The sequence below is a fragment of the Epinephelus lanceolatus genome, chromosome 9 (assembly GCF_041903045.1).
Source record: "Epinephelus lanceolatus isolate andai-2023 chromosome 9, ASM4190304v1, whole genome shotgun sequence".
Lineage (NCBI taxonomy): Eukaryota > Metazoa > Chordata > Actinopteri > Perciformes > Serranidae > Epinephelus > Epinephelus lanceolatus.
The window spans coordinates 27,003,367-27,029,489 of NC_135742.1; the positions used below are offsets into that span (position 1 = coordinate 27,003,367).

The following is a 26,123-nucleotide window of genomic DNA, read 5'->3' on the forward strand; positions in this document are numbered from 1 at the left end:
TGATAAATAAAATCTGTGTTTAAAAGTAACTGTTATTCATTTCTATATATTTTTGTCAAAGCCACAGGGAGCTGCTGGAGAAGGGCTGCAGGTTGCCTACCTCTGGGTTAAGAAAACAAAAGCACTTTGGTTATGGTAAGGGAAAGAATGTGCTTTGGGTTAGATGTTCATAACAAAGGTAACAAGAAAAAAATACAATGCTGTCGTCACCATATAAGTTGATAGTGTATTGCTAGATTGCATTCTTAGGAAAACAAATAAAAAATGTTGTCACTGAATAGTCTGCTGATACATTAAGTGCCAACATTTTAGCAACGTGCCAGGTATGTTAATCCACAACATTTTCTCATTATGTTATTAGAAACGGTGATTTGCTCTGCATTATGTTTCCCTTAAAAACATATTTGCTGTTTCAAATCTCTTGTATATAAACGTAATTTCTACACGACAGGGCTGATATTTTGATGCAAATCTTCATTCAGGTGCTGAATAACAATGTCTTAGTGAAAAAAAAAAAAGAATTACGTGTCCTTAGCCGACAAGTTTGTGAGAGCTACAAGGAACATTGTCAAAGACAGACTTTAAAATGAACTCTTACCCTCTCACCATTTCACCCTTCCTCGCTTCTCCTAAAACAAACAGTGTCTTGTGTTCTGGGTGAAATGTATGAGTCTCCAAAGAAAATAACCTCTACATCAAATAATCTCTGTTCTCTCACTTTATTTTGGAACACAAATAAAGCACCACTTGTTTGCATGGTGCGATTTAACCTGTTTTCCCTCAGAAAAACACTCGCATGCTGTGAGAAAATATTCAGTGTGTAACCATTGGCAACATCCTGGAACTGATTATGTCCTGTAGCAGTCATTCACACACCACCTTCAGGGACAAAACATCTTTGAAGCACGTGTTTGGAAATGTTTTTCCACATTAATTTTTAAGAAATGATCAATAAGGTCATGGGACTATTGATTTCCCACTGGGCCTTTGAGATCAAAGGTACAGTATAGTAATGACTATTTAACGTGCTTATAACAAGGCAGATCTGACGTTACAGTGAATAGAGACACAGTTTGTGTTAATGTGCAGAGAATCTCGGTATTAACATTGTTTTTTTTTTTGGATTTATGCTTTCATCCAGACTTAGAGCACAGAAATCCATGTCAGAAGCAAATCTGAGTCATGCACTCTAACTAGGGCTGACAGAAAATTAATTAACCATTGAAATAATCAACCAATAATTTCAGTAATTTTTCAAGCAAAACTGACATAAACAGATGTGAGGATTTGCAGTCTCTTTTCATCGTGTATAACAGGATTTATTGTTGGTCTGACAAAACAAGCACTTTGAGTATGTCACCATGGGCTCTTGGGAATTAAAGCCAGCATTTAAAACTATCCCTAACATTATAAATAATAAAGAAAATGATCAACTGTATAATCATTGTTAAAAAAAATTCTTGGTTGTGGCCCTAATTGTGACTGAAAATTTACTTAATTCATTCATAATTCTTTCTCTCAGATAATTACAGTGCGGCTGTCAGGGACCCCTTATCTTATATTATATCAGAACCTTAAGGGCCTCTGCTAAACAATAAGGAAGAACATCAAATAACCTTTTTCATTTTGCATTAAATTCTCTCCAGAGCTCATTAAGCCTCATTTAAACAGGCAAAAACACATTTAGTTGCAGCTACAGTGGTGAAAATGTAACTGACTACTCCAACGTCTGTATATTACCAAGATCACTGGTACAATTACCAAATATAATCATAGCAATGAGCAAGACCTCACAAGCACATGCATACAAAAGGTCAGGAGCATATAGTCAGAAAATAACCTCTGATGATTACACACTGAGATCAAAACTGTTCAGGGAATTGCGGCAGCATTCTAACAATTACACTGTCCTGTGTCCTTGAAGCTACCAAAGAGCCCTGTGGCACTGTTGTATAAAAAAAGGCATGTGAATGAACACACACACACACACACACACACACACACGAACACACATATTCAAAGAGCCTCATCCTTTTTATCCTTCTAATTTTTTGCTCTTTTACCATACATTTTACTACACACGTGCATACTCAAACTACATATTTTGGCTGATCTATATGATGTTTGGTAATTCAACCGTATGGTCTTTATATTGCATCTAACCACAGTCACACACCAGAGAAAGTTTGTACTACTGGTGACTCATTGTTAGAGTGGCCACTCAACCAATATCCTTCAAAGAGCACGGTGTAAAAAATACTCCAGACCATGTCACAACCTCACAGTAATAAGCAGTGATATGCAATCATTGTGTTTGGTCAAAGGGGCATTGCAAACGTTAAAAGGATTTGAAATGGTCTGCACAAAAAGCCCAGGTCTGAAACGGCACTAAGACATTGTGGCAGCACCAGGAATAGGCAGCCCCACCAACCACCTGTCAGAGAGTTTTACCTGAGAAGAGGTGGTCACAACTGTTAGACAGCTGTTAGAGAGGGATGAATTACTCAGAGCAGACATCTGTTTCTAGCTCAGAGTGCTGCAATAAGTTTTGGTGGGAAAATTGGATAGCGTTCAGTCAAAACTAGAATTACCACCTTGCAGTCGTATGCCTCCGCGCACCACTCAAGTTGCACTTAAAGTTTACGGCTATGTCTGCGAAAACATGGATGCTTCATCCACATCTTCACCCCCAGGCAGCACAGAAGATCTTCACAATCAGCGCTCAAGATGAGTGTCACCAATTGAGTATCTGACTAAATGTCTCCCCTTCAATTCTTGAGTTATAACGTTGAATACTGGCCAGAAGGTGTTTTTGTGTAACATTATGATGTCACAGTGAAGTTGACCTTTGACCTTTTGGATATAAAACGTCATCACTTTATCATTTTAGACATTTGTGTGAAATGATGTCACAATTAACACATGAATTCTTGAATTATGGCCAAAAACATGTTTTGTGAGGTCACAGTGACCTTGACCTTTGACCTATGACCACCAAAATCTCCCTTGTCCAAGTGGACGTTTGTGCCAAAGTTGAGGAAACTTCCTCGAAGCATTCTTGAGATATTGTGTTCACAAGGATGGGATGGACAATGGGATGGGGGGACGGACAGATTTACCAACAACTCAAAAGCATAATACCCCCAGCCACGGCATAAAAATGTTTTTCAAGAAAGCAGAATAACACTTTCTGCTCCATGGTGTCTGTATCCAAAAGTTGTATTCAAGTGCTAACAATAACAGTCATGCTGAGATTATAAAACACATTGTGGGAAGGCATTTGTCAGGGTCAGATGTCAAACTCATAACAGACTGTAGAGCTGAATTTTTTATGTTTACACTGGAATGAAAATAAAAAAGCTTCCCAGACAGACACAGGATTGGAGTCTAAGCAAAGTGTGTATGTGTATATATATATATATATATATATATATATATATATAAGTCAGAACACACAACCTGACTGATGGAGATCTGCATCAAAACATTTGGTCATTAACCGTTTAGCTCCCATTAAATTATGTATAGACCCTCTTATCCTTCACAAGTGATTTGGATTGTTTCATTCTTCCAGCGCAGCCGGCTGGGGCTATATTTTGCTGATATTGGTCAGACCGGCAGCATATTTCCCTTGAGTGTTCAAATGCAATTTTATGTGTGAGCTAGTCGTGGTAAGGCTGTGGAGAACTGATATTCTCACAGTACAGTAGATGTGTGAACAGTTGCGAGCTCAACACACCAACCGACATTAACACAAACAAAAACATATACAGTGAATTCAGGCTTCGTGTGCACTTCTATCATGTATTATTCAAAGTACGTTGGCCCTGTATTTGATCTGAAAGAGCTGACACTGGCTGACATCCAAAGACACGCACTGCACCAGAGAAACCCTGGCAAATAGCCAGACAAATCTGACCCCGACTCTGATAGGGTTGTCATACAGTATGTCACTATAACCTGTTTCACATGACAGACATGCACACGCAGTCACGCCACATCACTCCGCACTACAAAAGCACACCGCCGACTCCTTAGCATAATCCCAAAACACTGACATGACTGTACACCTCTGTACTCACGTCCCAATTATCCAGGCCCTCTGTAGAAACACACAATGCCTACAGCATCCCGCGCAACATCCCACGTGGCATCATTAAAGTCAAACAAACCGCCTGAATGTTTTATGTCCCGCTCTCCTCAGCCTCTCCATGTGCCAGGCTCCTTTTCTCTCACTCATGTCGGCTGTTTCTTTGACTCGCTCTCTCTCTCGCTTTCCTTTTTTTTTACAATTTATTTTTTGCCCTGTTACTATTCTCTTGTTGTTAGGTACAGCTTCACTTTCTCCATTACGCTGTAGTATGTTCACGGTTCACTGTCCGTGTATCATGTATCTGATAACAGCACATGTCAAAGGTTGCTGTCAGCATTTCTGTCATATCAGAAGTGACTCAGGAGAAATAGAAATGCAACAAAGCTGAAAAGAACCTTATTCATATAGTAGTTCAATAACTAACTAGCTATGGGATTAATTACGTTTTCTATCTACCTATATTTTCAATACAGTGCAGTCTGTGGGTTGTGGGTGTCATTGGTAACAACCCTTTGGTCTGGACTGGACTTATAAGGGGACATTAATATATCATAGCAACACATGTGTTCTATATGCCACAGCAGTTTCAGCTCAGGGTCACGGTGTATGACTATTACTTCTTTACACAGCAGATCAGATCACTTCAGGATGACTTTGATATTTTCCAAAACTGTCACTACAGTATATCCACATCATGGCATGAAACTGATCATGTCCTTCCTCTTCAGCAGCTCTGAATCATGTCAATCAAAAATCTAGGCTTTGTCACTGCTTTACCCATTTCTTACCACAAATGTTTTCAGAAACATATTTTAGTGTGTTTAGCTGTAAAATGAGAACCCAGATGCCATGTTGGAAGTAGTTGACCAAAAAACTGAGCATTGACCACCGGCTTGGCCAACTTTGTCATTTTACAGCTAAACAGTACACTAAAATATGAAAACATCTGAATCTTGATTTATATTTGATCAGCGATGCCTAGTTGACAGTTTGACTGCAGTTCACGAGCAGTGATTGACATGATTGACAGCTGCATTAGAGACTCCTCAGCTGTGACTGGTTGCTTTCTTTCACATGCAGTAAGGTCATTAGAAATGCACAAGTCAATGGAGTAGGTGGAGGAGTACGATTTTTTCCACAGATTCTCTGTCTCATTTAGTGCTGTGTGAAAATACTGACAGTTCCACATACATAAAAGTTACCATCTACAGCTTTAAATCATGCCTCATCTAATCAGACCTGCAACATGCAAGTTCCTAGGCTTAAAGATCTCTAACAGTGCACTGTGGGACTGATTTTCCTGCATTAAAACAGGCCCAATCACACAATCCACTGAACTGATCTGCCGACTGTACATGGCTCTTTCACAATAAGTGCCGACTTATGACACAGCATGAAGGTTAGCTTTATAAAAGCCTAAGTAAGACCTGCATAAATGCTTTTCTGCTTTTCATTTCACAGCACATAGGGCTATTTTGGATGAAGGCCCCTCAGTGGTCATGAAACCACTCTGAAGTTTTTACAAAAGGAGAAAAAGAGGGACTGAATTGTTGATATTTTTCACGGATAACAGGAAAATTACTGTTGAGTGTTGTGTAAAATTATACACCAAATCTCTCTCTTGACAGCGCAACGATTTGCAGATCAGAATTTACATGAGACACAACAAAAAGAAAGAATCAATGAATGCATCCAGTAATTATAATATTGTGCAGCACCATACTTTTGTTCTATTACCGACTCAGTTTATGACACAGAATATAGTGAGGGCCAATGCGGCTACGACTGTTAGCATGTCACAAGTAATCGTCAAAACAAGAGCTGGCACAGAGCATCACCACAGATGCAACAGCCACTAGCTGAAAGCAGTTATGCCCTTTCACATTGTTCCTCACACTTGACTACACCTGCATCTGTTCTACCCTCAGCTCACATTTTGTATTGTGCTTTATTACCAGTAAGTGAGACATCACCTTTACAGTATCGGTAATTACCTCTAAAGTTAGCATTTTATTTTGACATTTTATTCTCCATAAACCACAACCAAGTAGCGCTACATGGTAGGGAACAACAAACAACAGAATAAATTGTATTTATACTTTAGACTGTCTCTTCATTTGCTCGTGTTTGGCCCTGGCCCAGCTTTGTGTGTGTCCTGCCCTGTGACCGTGCTTTACCTGGATCCACGGCCATCTGTCATTTTCGGCAGCAGTCCAGGCATTGACCAGGCCCTTCTTGTTGAGGCGTGCAAAGTATGGGTACCATTTCTGCAAGCCGAAAAGAGCGCGGTGGGTGGAGGAGGCTGTTATCTGTTGGTTGGAGATTATACCACCCTCCATGCCCAGTGGTCCAGAGCATCCTGAGTGAAGAGAGGAAGAGAGGGAGACAGACGAGCCTTTCATGTAATTTCAGCTCTCAAAAAACATGTGCAACTCAGCCTGTGCAGTGCATATAGATTTCTAAAAATACCACAAAGACAGGATTCTGTAATGTCAGTGATTTTGTCCTCCATATTTTGTTTTATTTTTTTCCTCAGTGTCTTCACATCAGAGTCGATATTGTTGTTTATCTCAGAGATGAAAACCTCAGCCTCCTCTGCTTCTGCAGTTTCAGGCGCAGTCATTAAAACTGCAACTTTCCCTTCGCTCTCTGTTGTTGTATCTTTGTGATAACCTCTCATTTAGACCTCGTCTTTGAGGTGGTCATAAATTTGTCCACCCTGACTTCTCTTACAATAAATTCTGCTTTGATTCATCAAAAGAAAATTCCTAATGTTTCCATGATGGCAAATTCCTTTTGAGTCACTCCAGTCAACATGAGGACTCATCTCCTCCTTCATGCTGTCCACATCCACATGACTAACGGGTTTCTCCTTCATCTCTCTCATCTGTAACAGAGCCCTAAGGCTCCCTCCCAAGGAGCTGTGGCCACTTCTGGACAGCATCATCCCAAATGTCAACAAGCTTTGTAACAGCTTTAAACATCCTACAGGCTGCAGTATGAAAGTGGGGAGGCATGACAGCAGCATCGTCAGACAAAAACACCCGTCCTTTCTTCTTTAGGCAACACATTTTCCCTTTAATCCCAATTGGTATGTCCAGGCACACCAAGAGCATTTAATAGATATACCTATGGTGAAAGGGGTTCGGGCAATGTTTATTCAGCAGAGAATTTATGGTGCTGCAAAACAACTACTTCTTTGTGTTTCCATAAAAAAGCCTGTTGGGAAATCAAATAATAATAGAAAACACATGAGAAATGAAACACAGTGAAGAAACAGATGGAAAAGAGGTATGTATCCATACGGTATGCTAGATGAAGATAAGATATACCACAATATACAGTTTTATTGCATACAATTGAAAGTCTAAAAAAAAGTTGACACTGCTCTCCAGATTTTCATAATCCTTCATGTACACACAAAACATCTGCTTTTCCATCAACACTCGGCGCGGGATGGATTGAATTCGGATGGGATATGCATACAAATTGTATAGATTGCCTTTAATCATAAGACAACTCATCAGAAGGAGCCTGTGGAAAGGCATCATAATTGAGGACTCAGGTGTGCCAAGAAAACAACCTCAACAGTTCAGCTGGGATGGGGGTTGTTGTTCCAAACAGCTGTGGTGTATCGCCATCAAAACTGAATCAGATGTGAGCGCAGGTCTCCAGGATCCTTCACTCTGAATACATTGTGTTACACTGGATATCAGCAGGGATGAACTGATTTTGAAATTTTGGGCCATGGATCCTGATGTTTAAAATAACAATTTGGCTAATAGCTGATACTGATATTTTTATGTTGTTTATATTGTTTTTGTTGTTATTTATTCCCCTTTTTGTGCCAGAGATTCTACACTAAAAAATAATAACATAACTGTCATTACACAACCTTCAAATAAGCACAAATTTAATTACATAAATACATTTTTAAGTGCTTGAAAAGTCTTTTTACTTTATATAATACATCATAACCCTCTCTCTAATATCTATTTGATATTGTTGTTAAAATATTAACAAATATCTCCTTCAAACAGCTGCATTTGTTTTGGTTTCTAACCAAAAACTACTTTTCAATAATGAACAATAATACATTTTATTTATAGAGCGCTTTTCATGGTACTCAAGGACACTTTGAGTTTGATATTAGTTAAAAACAATTATAAAATCGAATACAATAAAACACACAACATCATTCACACATTAAAAGCCGTTTTGAAAAGATGACTTTTGATGAGTGATTTGAACCGGGAGAGGTCGGTGCAGTCTCGAATGTGTGTGGGGAGAGTGATCTAGAAGGAGGGGCCGGATATAGAGAAGTTCCTGAGTGGTGAGTCAGAAGGTTGGCATCAGAGGAGGTGGCGGTGGAGCAAGTACTACATTACATTGAACACACCATAATCTACCTTCGCCAAATATGCATTTTTATAATCCCCTCTCTTTTATCTATTTTATATTTTTGTTAAGACATTGACAGATATCTCCTTCAAACAACTATATTTATTTGGACTTCTAACCAAAAACTACATTTAACTAGATTACATTTAACACATCACAAGAACTTTATAATTAACTTCACCAAATGTGAATTTTTACTGAGCTTGAACGCATCATAATGTAACTCAATGCAACCTCTGTGAGCTGTTTATTTGTGGCCACTGGCTGCTTAGAGCTAACGCTACCTAGCGTTCCTCCTGCTGACTTTAACTTGCATTTGTTGTTCACAATGTAGCATGATCAGGGTTTGCTGTGTCCTTTCGTCTGGAAGGCATCCTGGAGAAGATCTCTGTCCCCAGTGAGAGCAGGCGCTGGCTGCTACTAGCCATCTCGTCACACAACAGTGCGATCACGGAGCCCGTTTACCAAACAATTCATTGTATCCTTCTTGTACCTGCTCATTTATTTAACTCTATAGCTGTTATGGCTGTGTTTCGAGCCCTTTTGCCGATAGGCCAATGACTGTCAACAAGGTAAATATCGTCTGAAACCGATGTTCAGCCGATAAATTGGTGCATCTCTGGGTATCATTCAACCCTTAAGTTGCAATACGCCACTTATTAACCGGTTCTTTATGCTGTGCTGTGTTGTCTGAAGGAAAGCCGAACAGCTGAGAGTTGACACAAAGTCAGTTTGAATTCTGCTGAACATCATTACATTCCCTCTAGCCCACGATGCCTCCTAAACATAAATAGCTGTATTTAGGATGTGCTGTTCTAGTTGTGACAGCTGCAAGTTTTAATTAGTCTCTAAGTCATGCATATAGGATTCATTGCTGAGCATTTTTTGTTTAAAATATCTTTCCTAATGAACATGATATGCAATTATATGAATGCTGTGTATGCAAGAAACATCCCAGGGAAGAACAGCTAACATTGTCAGAGGAGTCTAACAACTCTAAAGAACATTACCAGGAGTTTACCAGATGTTTTGTCACCCTGTGTGATAGCGAGGCAGTGTGTCCTACGCTCAGAGACTACCTGAAATAGCAGTTTGGGGCATTTAATTCTCTATCAGAGTTGGGAGTCATGAGCTTGAAGCTAAACCTCAAGTGTGTGCAAAATTAAATTGACTTCCCACCGCCTTTATTATTGTGTGACAGCAGTAAACAAATAGAAGTGACAGTTGGAGGTAGCAGTCAGCGCATTTCTCACTTTTATTTTGCTCTTCAAATTTATTTTCTAATTGGAATGATGGTTTAGTATTACAGAGAAGAAAAGATAATTGCTGATGCTGTATTTAATTTCATTGATACACAATCACATGCGGTTTATGATGGAAATGATGTGGGAGGTATTCCTCCTACTCTGTTCCTGGTGTTTATTTCTAATGACAACAGGGATAAAAGTGATGAGAGTAATAAAATAGGACATGCAGAATGTATTCTTCTCCTGCTTGTGAACAGTGCTGGATGTGATTAATATTTAATCCACTCATCTGATTCCTACTGTTAGCAAGACTGTGGTCGCAGATGATTAAATAGCTGTGTTTAAGAGCCTAAAAAACCCCCACAAGTGCTGGGGAGGCTGAGGGATCTTGGAAGTGTCCCAAAAGAATGAGGACATATCAAGCGCAGAGTTCAGCCAGAGGCACTGCTGGCTCATGCTGGCTATACTGTAAGTGTCCGTGTAAACCAGCCTTCAGGGGAAGCCTGGAGCAGCGGTCACCCGAAGGCTGTGATGCCTCCACCATTTAAGCAAAACACCTAAGCATTTTCAAACCCAACGCTGACACGCAGACAGATGAGGCATGCACACACACCAGCAGACAATGAAACTGGCAGTGTTTAGAGCTATGAGAAGACTCTGACCACAGAAGGAAGCCAAGGGAAGAATGGAACAATGAAAACAACCTTAGCTGGACTTATCCAGCCGCTTAGACAGTGGGGCTCTAGGCAACAGGGAGGCAGGGAGACATTGAGTAATGTCTGAGGACAGTCCAGGGGGATCGACTGGAGGCTGGGAGAGAGCAAAGAGTATATCTGTGTGCGTGTGTGTTTGCCCTGACAGAGATGTGTTTATATATTCCACTATGGTAAATCATTCGTGCTTCACTAGTTCTTCCTTGTGTGTGACTCATTGCTTCCAGACTGATGGGTGGATGGTGTAGGTGGTTGCGGTAGCCTACTGCTGCTAAACTAAAACAACCTTTGGATTGTTCCGATATCTGATGGATAAACTTAATTCAGTCATTTTAGCAAGCCTTAGTAAGAACAAACAGCTTTCTTTTTGAAACATGGTGAACCAGTTTAAACTCATGGCTCAGAAAGATGGGGGACCTTTCTTATCAGAGTGAAGGCTAGGACTTTCCAAAATGACAATAGTGTTGCAGTAGAGCTGGGGTGTATGGAGAAAATCCAACATATTCTCACTCCAGCCTCTTCACATGTTGATGTTTGGTCAATGACCCTCCACATGACATGCAGGTACCCTGGGTGCGTTCGTTGTTGACGTTCTGGGATGTTGTGTCAATTTCAGCCTGTCACATTCATTGTCTGTTTTAAATACACTTCAGTTTTCACAGATTGCATATAGTATCTTTCAAAATAAAAGCACGACATTGCTACAACCCCACAAATTGATGTTTTTTTTTTACTTTAACAACAAATGCACATGGTCACATTTTGCCTACAGACGCACATGGTTGGATTAAGAAAAAAAAGAACAGGGTTTGGCTTTACAATCACACGGGGAAGCAAACACTGCCCCCCCAGTGACAGTCACTGGTTGTCACTATGATATTAATATATTGTCCAGCCCTTATATATAGAGTAATTACAGTTATATTTAAGCATTATGTGCCTAATCCTTGTAATTCAGACACAATTAATATAAGTTTATATTAGTGACTTTTAAAAAAGTGCCTTTAGACATGAGCCAAGGAGGTTCATCTGTCAGCAAGATATTTCAAAATTCAAACTGTATGAATAAATTTGGACATACACCCTTTACACTGGGGAGCACTTGTTAAGAACTGATTTCTCCTGTTACATAATTTTTAATCGTAATTATGAAAATAAACGAGAGACATATATTTTAAATTCAAACGGTATGTTTGCAGGCTCAGATTTTAGATTTGAAGTGACCGGAAACTGGCTTTAAATGTTGTGGTTAAGTTGAACAAGAGCCCAGGGAATATGTTGTCCTTCTCTAACCCTATAAGAAAAACAAGACTGAGGGTCTACAACCATGCCAACAACTTTGCAAGGCTGCACTTATTGTGGGCACAGCGGTGCTTCAAGCTAAAAGCTAGTGCCAGCATGCTAACATGCTTACAGGTGTATTGTTTACTATGTTCACCATCTCGGTTTTGAGTATCAGCACGCTAACATTTGCTACTTTAAACTAAATACGGACACACAAAAGCTTTCATCAATCCACCTTGAAGATGCTGGGATATTTCACAGCATATGTGAATACTTAAACCTGCTGGTGGTGCTGGAGCAAAAGTCTGAGAATCATCAAAGTCATTGATTCTTAAAGATGCATCCTCTGGGGACCATGAATGTCTGTACAGAACTGTCTGATCCAGAAGTCTGGACCAAAGTGTACCAACCAACAGACCAACATTGCCATCTCTAGAGCCTTGCTGTTAACATTGCTAAAAACATTTGTCAAACTGACATAGACATAAATTGCTTAGAGCACTAAAGCATGTCTATAAATGGCATAAAAGGCCTGTACACACTGGGGGCATCATGAATAAACAAACAGACTTTTCCTGCAAATATTTTGCACCAAACTTCTATATTCATATCATTTAGGATGAATATAATAATTTGGAATTTGAAATAGTTTTATGTTGATTTATCATGTAATACAGGGTGCTGAGAAACACAAACAATCAACAGGTCTGCTATTGCCATGACATTGTGACCTAACATCTGTTTGTCACAATGAGATCGGCTTATGCTTTTATTCGCAGTGTGAGAGCTCCAAAAAATTGACCTTGTTCCTAAGAAATATCATCTCGCTTTTTATTCATGTAATCTTTGCGGTCTGTGTGAATGTCCTTATGACAAAAACAGTTCAAAAAAATATACTGATTTGAAAATTACTTGCATGACAACAAAACAAAACAAAAAAACGCCCCTGCTTTGTAAAGACATTAAGGGGTGTTAATTGAGTTGAGGATGATATCTCCGTCGAGGGTGCAAATCAGTACTTAGAGCCATAAAACATTCTTTATGATTCCTGATTTTCAATTTGTTAGGGACCTTGTGGATTTTGCATGCTACTTTGGCACACACACCACATGGTATGTCACCCTGATTTAACTCCTGAAAGTGAAATGGAATCTATTTTTCCTCGTTACGACCTGACATTAGGGCTGAGGTGCAATGTCGCTTCACCAAAGCATCATATTTGTCTAGATGTTGTACCTCTTGGGCAGCTCTCTTGTAAGGTATTCTATGTGGATGTTGTGGCAAGACACTGTTGCAAAGTTGCAGTCCTTCTCACCTTGCGGCAATGAAGGGCCACTCTTAACGAGCTGCCTGCCAGTCGTCCGTCAGAGCAGCAGAGGCAGCCAGCCCCCGGGCCTTGGCCTGCTGGCCCCTGAGCATACATCAGCCCTGCGACAACACACATCACTAACACCACCACTACCGCGATGTGACAGCTGAATCCATCTCCCACAAGCCCTACCTACAGCCTAAACAAATTAGAGCCCCACTGAAATTAATGCCAACACACCAATACTAATGAGCATGCGGCAGAAAGGGGGGATGAGGAAAAGAATAATAAACACACAGTCATATGACAGGGGTCCTACAAGTGAGAAATGAGACTAAATGAAAAGCACCTGTATGTTTTATATGTGGGTGTCTGGGTGTGTGCAGTTACACATTTAAAGTGTGCAAGACATGCCTGTTTTCATACAAATTATAGCCCGGCTGGAGCTTTTCATAGTTGAAAAATAGTAGTCTCTGGTAGACAAACTGTAAAATGGTGACACTGTTTCCAAAGATATCTTTCAGTATTCCTGTATTTCTGATATATTGACCTCTACACACTAAAGGTGCTTTCAGACCTAGGGCCCTATTTAGATGGTCTAAAGCGGACGGTGGACGGCGCATAATCCATGGCGCAAGTGTCATTGCTATTTAGATGCAGGCGCAGTTGTCATTTTCACGCCCTGCGCCCTCTTCGTCTAACTAGCAAATGAACTTGTGCTTCTTTGGGCGTGTTCGTCTAAAAATGAGGAGTGGTCAGGCGCAGTCATGGCGCGTTGCTAGTTAGATGACGGGAAAAGCAAATGCGCCAGTGACCAACAAAAACCTGGTCTAAAGTCAACGGCGCAATATTTCGCTGTTAAACAAGTTAGTAATATGCGTCTCTAGGCGGGTGCACAACGCGCGTGCACTCTGCTCAGACACACATGGAGTAGCCACACATATGCAAAAGATAACAAATAAAAATATGTTTACAATGTGAAAGGTTATTATTGTGCACATTAAAATATTTATCAGAAACACGTCTTAATGGTCAGTCATTACTCAGAATGATCTAATCGCAGTAATAATGATAATCATAATCCGGGAGGTCCAAGCTGCAGTGTCCGAATATACGGAACTGCAAGCAGACCTCCACTGGCTGATGATGCATAGCCTGTAAAATGAACTTGTCTTTCCCAAATGAATTGTGATCATTTTGGCATGTAAATCACAAATCAAAGATGTGAAGATGTTTGATAAACTTTAATTTGACATAAACACAACAATAACCAGCTTCTGTGAACTAAAAATGTAAACTTAGAGCCACGTACAAATGTATATTTAAAAAAAAGCTTTTAGAGCGTAAAACTGAAGATCATCTTGTGAGGAGGAGGAGGATGCACAGCGGCCGCACAGCCCGCCGCACAGCCGGGGGCACCCGGGGGAAGCTCCGCAGCCTGCGCGCAGCCAGACCAGACGGCCCGGGTGCAGCCACGGGACCAGCCCTTCCTGCACCTTCAGGCGGGGGGGTTCAGGATGCTGGAGAGGGAACTGGGCTCTCTAACCTCCGGGTTAAAATAAAATTGAATAACTTACAATTTGTTGACAGCGTTTCTCTCGTGCTCTCTCTCTCGCAGTCTCACTCTGTTTCTTTTCTTTTGGCTTTTCTAAGATGACAGATGCTGAATATATACTCCCTATCTGATGCTGTGGCTGTTTGTGGTTGGCTGAGAGGGATGTGAACTTATTAGATTGCAGCTGTGTTAATCAAATCAGGTTGGGTTTCCATTACGCGTGCCAAACGTGCCAAACAGTGCCAATCCCCTTTGATCTGACATCAGATGTGACGGGACAGTCGATATAGAGATACATTTATCGTCTCCTCAGCTGTAAAACGCTCACTCTTTCCAGTTGGTAGGTCCGCCATCTAACTAGCTCTCCACCGTGCGCTCCAATTGCGCCTCTCTTAAAGGGAATGAGAGGTGACACTGATTGGCTTATGGAATGATACGGCCAAAACACACCCATGACTAATTCACAGAGTAAGTCCAACCCTTTTAGACTCTCTGCCATGGCGCACAGTCTGAAAACACGCTGTCTAACTAGCAAGTGACTGGGACACGCCCATGTGCCGCACGCACATCTAAATAGGGCCCCTAGAGTTCACTTGCTTTGGTCTGAATCAGGGACACATTGTGTTACAAAGTTGCATAATTACCTAGAGTTGGTTCGTGTTCTCACGGCAGCATTTACAAGTGGACCAGATCAAATGTCTTGTGCAAGAAAGCTGCTCTTGACTGGTCAGAATTTCCATGTCCAGGAAGTAAACAAAATGTTGAAGAGTGTGGGATGAAGAGTACACTTGCAAGTATTTTTGATGCATTGGATGTACCAAATGTGCATATTAAGGCCGTACAGGAGGAGGTGCACATTAATAATCCTCTGGGACTGTAACATGCTCATGTTTAATCCAAACAATGTGTCATGTGACCGCAGTTGGTTTGGATCGAGGTCGGAACACGTTCTCACCACAACCGAACCGCACCAGAGTTTGTCTGTAACCGGACTGAGACCACCTCTTCAAGAAGGTCTCTGTCCGGTTATTTTGGTGCGCACCTGAGTGTGATTGCTGTGTTCACACCTGCCCAAATGAACCGCACTTGGGGGGCAAACGAAATTGAGTTTGATTGAACTGAACCAAACAGGGCAGGTGTGAAAGCACCCTTACACAAAGTATAGTTTTGTATAGTTTTATACAATGGAGTCAGCATGAAGTTTTAGAAATTTGGTTGGTCTACAGCATATTGAATAAATAGTGCAACAATGTGCAAGTTTGTTTGCAATGTGTCTTTCATCACTCATGATCCTTCCTGTTGGACTATTCAGGTAATATGACAGCATTCTTAATTCTCAGCGAAATAGTTGGGGAGTCAGTGATGTCATAAACAATAGCATTAACTGCCAAACTACAAAAAATAACTCATTTGTTTCTGTTTTTGCTCTTTTTTCACTGTACATTTACAGCATTTACGAACTCTGGGTATATAGCAGTCAGACATTGTGACTGACAGGACAAGTGATATGAGGACTTGTCACTTTATATAAAGCGTAAAGAAACACTGATAGTACATTTCAGCCCTCGACATGTCCTTAGACGACCTCACGTCACAAGGTCATGAAAATGTAGGCTATTTGCAGTGAATAGCCAGAGCCTTCAGCTTACTGCGGGCGTATTTGATACAGGGCTGTTGGGTTTTATTAGATGCTACAGGATGGAAGTAATTTAAAGCAAACCTTGGTGTTCTTAAATTGATTTAGCTTCTGCTCAAGGCAGATGGTTCTACAATCATTTCAGCCGATGCTTTTGGAAAACGGGACCCTGAACAGTCCTCATCTTGCCTCAATAGTGGATCTTTAGCCAACCATTTAACCCATATTAGTGTCTGAAAGCATGACTGTCTCTGGACGAATACAGCAGTAACAATCCCAAATTTTATTCAGCACAAAGACTGCGACAGCATGTGCCAAGTGTTACCTCACTGTGTTTTATGCCTTCTTGTATATTTTTCTGGGATTCATGTTGGCAAGTGACAGATACGATTCTTCTTCTCACTTCTCGCTTTCCATTGGATCATGGGAATCAATATTGAAGGCACTGTAATTATTTCAGTAAAATCGGATAATCACTGAACAGACAGGCAATGGCCAAGAGCTTGCTGCTGCCTTCACATTATATTTATATTCTCACGCTCCTTTCTGGTATGACCAGAAAATGTACAGCAGCTTAATCTGCACCAGCCAATGTGCGTGCAGGACGAGCCCACACACACAATGTGGGTTGAGGGAACAACTCAGAGGAGATGACGAGTCCTTGCATTAAAGTAGAATCACGACACATTTTTCTGTGCATGCTATATTCATAGGTGACCCCACCAACTGTACTTCTTGTAATAAGGCTGTGACAAAATCGACTAATTGAAATAGAAAAGGCAAAATTTTGATTTTGATGTTAAAGCAGCATTTCACCTTGGGCTGTCACAGTGAATGAATTTCCCCTGCAGTGATTAAAGGTGGCTCAGCAGCATGATATGAGGTATTACTGCAAATTCTGTTGTTTTTGCAAATGATTTAATTTATCTTGATTTCAGTGCTTTGTAAATAAGCTTCATTGTTTGGCTAATATTGGGTATAATGCTGCTTTTAAATGACAATTATTTTTGTGGCCTTTAATCATTATTTGTGAACATGAGATACTCACTCTCAAAGCCAGAAACCAGAGAAGTAAGTTGCAATCCTGTCATATGTCTGTCATAAGTCTGGAGCTGCTCCATAGATAATGAATGGTAGCCTGATTTTGTGACCCCACATAATGTTTGTTTTCTTTTTAATACCCAAACGAGCTTTCTTCCATTGTAGTGTCCTCAGTTCTGAAACAAAAAAATGTACCCATATACTCAGATCATCACTCTGAGTAATCTCAGTCTTTCCCATCCACTGCCTCTGGGGCAGCTCCAGACTTTATACCCTATGACATCACACATTTGAATTTTAGCCCTCCTGACATGTATGCATTTTGAAAATGAGCATAGTTCCTCTTAAACTGAAGAGCAATAAGACACAATAAGGTGCTCAGTGTTTTTTCAGATGAGACACGTTGGTTGTGTCTGGTTGCTATGATACAGAATATCAGAAAAATTTTGGCACAAGGCTGACAACTTGTTCTGGATGAAGGGAAGGCTGAGGCATGTTGGAAGAGAGGACGCACCTTCTGGTCTATGCAAGCTCACTATTAATTTCTCCTCCATTGTTATTGTCTTTGAAGCAGGCTATTAGTCCCGCCCTTACTTCACTGTGATTGGACGGCTGCCTTATAAATAACAATTTGCTGCAGGGTTATGCCCAAAGTTGAATTTGTTTTAACTCTCGGAGATGACAAAAAAAGGGCAAACATGCAGCACTCAGTGCAGAATAGATGCTTGGTACAGTAGCTTGCCATGTTGCTGGCAATTGTAGCATAGTGTGTATATGTGGTGCTCCCATTAAAAAAAGTGGTTGTGGCAGTATTACAATATTGTGGTTGTCTGTCCTAATCCAATGATTCTTACACGTGAGAATCTACATATTCATATCAAAATACTTAGCTTGAAGAAGAAGCTTCCTCAAATCTGAGTAAATAACTCAAGTAATGTCCGTGATGTCATCAGGGTTATCTCAGTTTAGGCTTGACATGATGCTTCACATATTTTAGTAGAAAGTCTTCATTACAATGTGAGTATGTTAAGTCTGCAAGATGTGGGTATTTACCAGGCAGGGAGGGCGTAATGAAAGACCAGTGGTGTCAGGTAGTTACCAGTCACAGTACATGCTATTTCCTAGTGCACGCTAGTTAGGAGTTATAAGGCGCACACACACCACTGTCTTTTATGTTTAAAAACATGACAGCTTGCTGGACTTAAAGATGTGCTCCGCTTGACAGTCTTGACAAATTTTCCACCTAAACTAGTTTTTTCTAGTTCATATAGAATAAGCATAAAATTTTGTTATAGATTGCTACTGACTATTTTACCAAGAAAAGAAAACAAAATCATGTCAGAGATGGGTTTGCATTTTTGAGGGCCTATAGAGACAGAGCGCAACGCGTCATAATCTGAAAGCCACGCCCCCAAAGGGGAAACGAGGCTTGCTCGTTCGCTGTCATTCTGCCTCCGCAGCCGCGCCTTCAAGTCTCCACGACTTAATTGCTAGCTAGCTAGCTAAAATTATTAGCTATAGCTAGCTAATAATTAGCTAATAATAAGATGGCAAAGGATTATTTTAGCACGCTATGCCTACCAGAGAGGCAACGGTATATTGATAAGCTTAATATTGCCGGTCTACCTTAGTATCCCTTCTCCTTACCTTGCTCGTCTTGGAAAAACCATGAGCAGAAATCAGTCAGTTAACTAAATCGATCGCTACTCTGTGGAGATTCTTTGTTAAGAAGATGAGCATTTCGGCATGCTCAGCCGTCAGCATGCTCCTACTACCGGTACATGTTGTTGTTTTGAGACATGCCTCTACACGCTGGTAGATTGATAGCGGTGCTAGAGCGGACCGCTGGAATGGACTGCTTGAATCGCGGCGCGCTGGGCACAATTATAACAGAAGTTACATTCATACTGTCAATGCTTTAGCTTAGCATACATAAATACAGTTAACTGTTACTCTAAAAAAATACATTTGGAGGGTTTGACAAAGTGTTTGCTGCACACATAGGCATACCGAGTGTCAGGATTCCACAATTTCTTCCCTGTTGAAGCCTCACGTTTTATTGTGTGTCCACTTTTGTCTTCTACAAGGTTCCGTTTTTCTGCTCGGCAGCTGATATTGGCCGTGCAGCCCACCACACAGCAACTTTTTGGCATTTGGGAAAAGGGAAAACTCAAGAGGCTGGAAACTGAGGGGGAAAGTGTGAGGGGAAAGAGGGGCCTTGTTTCCCCTTTGGAGGCGTGGCTTTCAGATTATGATGCGTTTTGCTCTGTCTCTATAGCCTATAGTAATTGACAGGTGGCAAAATAATTTGCAAGACCCCCCCCCCCCCCAACTCCAATGTCATCACTTGATATATGATATAGTCGTCTTTGTAATGTTTTCTTTTTGAAATGCCCTGACAGGTTACAAACCTTTTCCTGTTGCTGGTAACCCAGCCTCTCATTCCAGGCTGATTTTTTGACATGAAGCAGACTTGTCAGGAAACATATTGTTCAGTTGTAAAGTATTAGGGCTGCAGTGCATTATGTGTGACTGTACTCCTGTGCACTGAATTTCAAATGGAAAACAAAAACAAAAACATAACCAAAAAACAAGGTTATAGTGTTTTAGCTTGAGGGGGGTTCGTGGTTGTTTACATCTAAATTAGATGAGCGGTGTAAGACTTATTGCCCTTTTCACCCTCGAGGAATTTGTATAAAAAGAGCTGTAATTTCTACACTGTTCATCTGTTGTGGCTGTAATCACCACCAGAGTCAGCACTATCAGCTCATGGACATTGTTTTATTTCATATCTAATGTGTTAGTACAGACAGACCCAAAACAAACCATTCTAATACTTACAGACTGCGCTGCATCTTTGGCTGGGTGGATTAATGGTTGTGTAATATGCTGTGCAAATATTGAATTTATATGTGAAAATGAAAATAAGCATCATTACATAAATAATGGAGCTTCACATATGTTCAGTCAGCAGGAGTAAATCTTTCTCCTCAAGTTCTTCACTCACCACACCAACCTTATCAGTCAGGCTGCGCCTCTTTACTCCTCTCCAATCACAAATCCCCCTCCGCTTTTTGTCATTGCCTTTATAAAAACAACTACAGCAACATTCAAAATGTCTGCAGTCTTTCCGATGCAGACTTGCTCCTGAAAATTCCTGAGTCTACTGCCGAACAACTGTGCTGCACCTAAGATAGAAAATCTGATGAATTAATTTGTGAGTAGCGGTGCAGGGGTGGCTCAGGGCTCCGAGTCCACTGATACATTAATCCTAATATGTTCCTAGACTGAGCAGACAAAATCCCCACAATAGCATAATAAACACATGAGGCCACTTTAAGCTCTCCGGCGTCTTGCAAAAAGAAAGCTACTTGTGATAAGACGGAAGCTCTCTCTCGTTCTACACAGCCACTGGGCAAAAGAAATGAAATAGGGGCTTGCAAGCACAAAGTGGCCATGACTTCTCAGCATTCAAATGTTCGGTTTTCAGCTCAGCCTTTTTTTTTCTTTTCTTTTTTAACTTTCCTGCTTTAGGGTTTATTGTGTTTCCTTGAACATGCAGAAATTCAGCCGTTTTTCTTTTTCTATTTATTCATGTTTCTGTTGAACTAATACAAGGAGAACTTTGGATTTATGTTAGTGAAACTTGGGGGTTTTAAATATATATCATATGATAACCTTCAGAAAACATGAACATTGTGTGGAATGTGAATACGTTATATATTAATATTCAGAAAGTCATGCTGCACTAGACATTATCTAAAAGATACACAGGGGGATTTCAGTTTATGAGTGTGCTTTCCCTGAAATTCATCCTGTCCAGTAAGAGAGAGGATCAGCTCTTACCCCTAAGGTATTTTCAGATATAATCAGTGGAAAATTACTGAATAAACACTCCAGACTTTTCCTTATATGTTAGTAAAAAAACACATGAACTTCCAAAAGTTGTGTGAGACAGAACAGGGACTAAAATGAACCTTTCAAATGATAAATTTCAAACGCTCTGTAAGACTCATAAAGGTAAAACTCCCCCACTTTGCCTCCACATGACTGCTGTGAGATAAGATCAAGTGTGGGCTACATGTACACCAACATAATCTATACTTGTAACTATGGATATTGCAAAGCAAAGAAATGTCCTCAAGACTTAACACAGTCGTATAACCTCTAAAGAGGTTTTCATCAAAGGTTGACACACTATCCACTGAAGCATGGTGAGATGTTCTTTTACCAGCAAACTGTCTCTGATCGATCAGTTTGCTTGGCTAATACTACCCACTGTGCATTACCTGCAGCATCTGGTGTGCTGTTAAGAATTAATGGGAAGTTGTAAAAGAGGTAAAAGACAAACATAAAAAACTGGAATTACCACCTTGCGGTCGTATGCTTCCATGAATGAGTCGAGCTGCAGTAACAGTTTTCATCACTGTCTGTCTAGACTCGTGTAGGTATGACACTTGACAAAGCTTCAAATATGGAGGTTTCTGCAAAGAAGCTACAAATTTTAAAACATGAATGCGGCTTGCACATCTTCAACCTGGCAGCACAATCAGCCCAGTTTCAAGGTGACCCAAGATTAGTGTCACCATCTCAGTATCAAACCAAATGTCTCCCCTTCTTTTCCTGAGTTATGATGTTGAATAATGGTCAGAAGGTGTTTTTGCAGAACCTTATGATGTCATACTGAAGTTGGATATAAAATGTCATCACTTTGTCATTTAATCCTATTAGACGTTTGTGTCAAATTTTGTCGTAATTAGCGTATGAATTCTTGGGTTATGGCAGTAACGTGTTGTGACATCACATTATACTCGAGCTTTGACCAACGAAATCTAATTATTTCATCCTTAAGTCAAAGTGGACGTTTGTGCCAAATTTGAAAAAAACAAAACAAAACAAAACAAAACAAAAAAAAAAACCCTCGAGGTGTTCTTGAGATATTGTGTTCACAAGAATGGAGCGAACATACGGACAACCCGAAAACAGAACACTTCTGGTGCAGAGACATAAAAAGGAATATGAGCACTTACTGTATTGACAGTTCCTTCCCATGTACTCCCCTGGGCATTCACAGGAATAGTTGGCAACCATATCTGTGCAAATGCCCCCATTCTTGCAGGGGTCCCTTTCGCATTCGTTAATATCTGGAAGAGCCAAGAAACAACAAAAAAAGGTGCATTCATTTATTTGAAGCAGACATGATGTAGGCAATTAAAAAGACCTCATCTCATTAGAATGCATTGGTAGGGAGCATGTATTGAATTTCCACTGTGTGTTACTTGATTCTGTCTGCCCGTAGAAGCTCACATAAAGACACTGGTTTCTTGAAACTAATAAATCAAATTGCTCCTTGGGAGACCATTAATGCTAGAACACAGAGCCAAGTTTGGAGATGTTAAGAACAATTAACCTAGCGTACTTTCTTTGTGGCTTACATAATTATCATACTTTTCAGCGTACCATTCTTGCTCAGTTCTACAAAGCTGCTGACTACTGCACCGCTGACAGTAATTTTGCAGAGGGCTCAGTAAATACCCTCAGTTTCTTCATTAAAGCACCACAGAAACATAGAAGAGCAAAACAATATTGTCAATATGCTAAATTGTCACAGAATTATTATCTGCTGTACAGACACAATGGCTCTGTAATTGCTCTCTGAAACAGCTCTTCTCTGACTGACTCATCTAACCAATTACAGAAGGTGACAGACCCACAACCCCACCCATCACACCCATTTGCACCCTGTTCTATTATAGGTACAGTGACGGGAAATAGGATTACAGGGATAGTTTACCAGGGGAGGGAGGGAAAGAAGTAAACTTCTGAACAGTTCTGAACAAATCTCTAATGATTTCCAAATTTACCCATGGTTGCTATGAGACTTTTAATCCTCTAAAACATACCATGAGTTGTCTCTGACTCATAGGTACATTTTGGCTTCATGAATATGTAACTAGGCTTGAGATTTGGAAAGCTTAAGAAAGTGAAACATGATTAAAGTAAGTCTTTCACGGTGCTTCGTCTCCCTGAGATTTTATCTATAACATCTATAATAGTCACTTAGGCACATTTTTAATATCTCAAAATACATCTTTTTTTTCGGGGAATGTCCCATATGCTCCGGAGAAATACAGTCATGGTCTTCACACATAATGGTCACTGAGGTACTGTGACTGGAAGCAGCAGCATCTTTAATCTGCAGCAAAGCAGGATAAAAAAATAATAAAACATAGATTGAAATAAAAGAGAGTGAGAGGCACAGAGAGGGAGAGGAATAAGAAATGTTTTGTGATTCACCCAAAAATCCATGGGGGGACCCACGAGACAACTGTATTTGGGTGAAAAGATGTTTAATGAAATTGAGCTGTAAAACCTTTCCCACAAGGCCATAAAAAAGGTGTGCAGGTTGAACTTGAAACACACATCTAGTTTGTTTTCATTTGTCTGGAATGCATGGAAGACATTTTGTTTTATGTGTCTGCCTGGACGAGTACATTTCTCTCTATAGATACAGTACATTCTGTATAATCTTGACTCCCATCGAACACTGTGTTTTTACTTCATATTTTTCCTTGTAAGCACACAACAAGGCCAGCTATGTCTTTTAGTATGGCTACACCCTGCTCCAGATATAGCTCATGATAGAGAAGCTGTGCTATTTGTTAATTCTCTGCTATACAGCCACTTAACTGAGGTGATAAATCAAATGTATTGCACATGAAATAAATAGCAAAATACAGATCCTCACACTGTGATGCGACTCAACTTGTATTTTTTAGCTCATCATTCTTGGGGAGATTGAAGAAAATTGTTTTACCAGCCAGCATACGGTCTTGTGGCTCACAGAGCAGGACAAAAGAGCAGATTTTCACAGTTGGCACTAAAAACCCGACTCTCAAAGACCGGCTGCATCAACACTTTATGTTAGTAGGTAGATCAAACCCAAACTGCAGGGGCCACTCATCTTTAATTACAATGGATCGTGCAAATTATAACAGAGAGAAGTAAATTGTATTTACCCAATTATATTGACTGTCACGCTGTGAAGATTCGTATATGACATTTATTGCTTTATTTTTGCATTTTACCATTGCAGAGAGGGTGTATGACTGTTTGTGCACGTCCACGTGTGGCTGTTTTTCAGCGTCTTTTTCTCAAACCATTTTCAAAGCCATTTCATGAAGCTATTAAACTTCCAATGTGGGTTGTTGCACAGTCCCCATCTCCCCAAAATTACATTATGTTTTGATCTACATTGTCTCCAGCTCGCTGGGGAACATGTGGTTGCTTCTATGTGGTTTGAATTATGGTGACTTAACCTATATGAGACAACTGCAGAGATGCACTGTATGGACTGAGGCTTAAAACTGAAGCTTATGGGAAACAACAATGCCAACATCATTGTAACGACTTTAATATGACAAAAATTAAAGCATTCAAGTTTTTAAATTTGGTTGACAGATGATCAGGTATTTGTCATTAGTAGGGTGGATTTGGGTGTTTCAGGGTGGACTGGAGCATTTTAAGTGCTTGCTACAATCAGATGCAAACTACACAGTAATCAGCTGTATTGTTCTTCTCTCAAGCTAATGGATAGTTCTGGTCTTTGATTATGATTGGCTGAGGTGTGTTTGAAGCTGCTGAAAAAAAACTCTGAAAACACAACTGTGACCACATTACAACTTCAGTATTACTGCACCAATTAGTCACATATTGTCATATGGGATGTCATATGGACTAAAGAGAGCAACTGCCAACTGAAGCACGTATCATTTATTATTTGCCAGAATGGGAACAATCAGAAGTAACATATGCATACATGCACATATGCTGTCATTTAATGAACGCACAAAAATCTCACAAAGATACTGCAGAAGAAACAAATAAGAGCCTACCACTTCGCTTCATTGGAGAAATACTTGCTGCCGCCCAATCCACCGGACTTTTTTGTCCATCCAAAGCGGACAGACACCATAAATCTATGGTGAGTCAACAATGTAACTTTTGCAAGCTAACATATTTTATTTTGCTCACCTTTCTTTAGCTATGTCATTGGCGATATTTTTGTTACAGTGTAGCTTGGTTACTCAGAAAGTAATTGGCTACGCTGAAACAAAAATGATATCCCTTGGAAGTAACAACAGCTCAGGTGACAGGAGCATTATAGTTGCCACTGCTACTCACCTTTAAAGGGACATTGTGTAACATTTTCAGTTGTTTATTGGCAAAAATTGATGTCTGCATTCATAAATATGTCATCATTGGTGTACTATTACCTCCAGCAATAATCTGACTTATTCTCATAAAAGGCGGATTTCCAATTCAAGACAAGACGTGATTGGTTTGTTTCGATGTACACCCAACAGTCCTACGTTGTAAACACAGCCAGCATGGTGAGGAGGGGGTTTGTCAACTTGCGTCGCGTGTGTCTGTGTAGGAGCCTGAATGAATACTCCATGAAGTATCAGATGACATGGTTTCATCAACGTTGCTGCAATACGCGTTTGAAACAGTGAGGCGCTAGAGTGCGCTATCCATTTGAATGCAATATGATTTCAGCTTTATATGGGAGAAATTCCTACACACTGTGGCTTTGAGGCCCTTCATAATCAAGCCCCTTTCTACCTGTCTGAGCTCCTTCATATCTACACACCCTCCCGTACTCTGAGATCCTCTTCTGCAATCCAACTCACATCACCATCTGCCCACTGGACTACCATGGGTTCTAGAGCCTTCAGCCGTTCTGCCCCCCACCTCTATGACTCTCCCCAACATGACATTCTCAATATTGACTCCCTTTTCACTTTCAAATCCTGTTTAAAACACATCTTTTCAAGCTAGCAT

The 26,123-nt window shown here is 40.3% G+C and overlaps 1 protein-coding gene across 2 annotated transcripts in view; it reads right to left on the reverse strand.

Moving 5' to 3' along the window:
• Positions 1-26,123, reverse strand: part of edil3a (EGF like and discoidin domains 3a) — a 148,455-nt gene that overhangs the window by 45,068 nt on the left and 77,264 nt on the right. For both annotated transcript variants that reach the window (XM_033620107.2, XM_033620108.2), the window contains exons 4-5: positions 22,310-22,423; positions 6,271-6,452 (exon numbers count right to left, since the gene is read on the reverse strand). In XM_033620107.2, the coding sequence (XP_033475998.1) occupies positions 6,271-6,452; positions 22,310-22,423 (296 nt within the window). The remainder of the gene's footprint in view (positions 1-6,270; positions 6,453-22,309; positions 22,424-26,123) is intronic.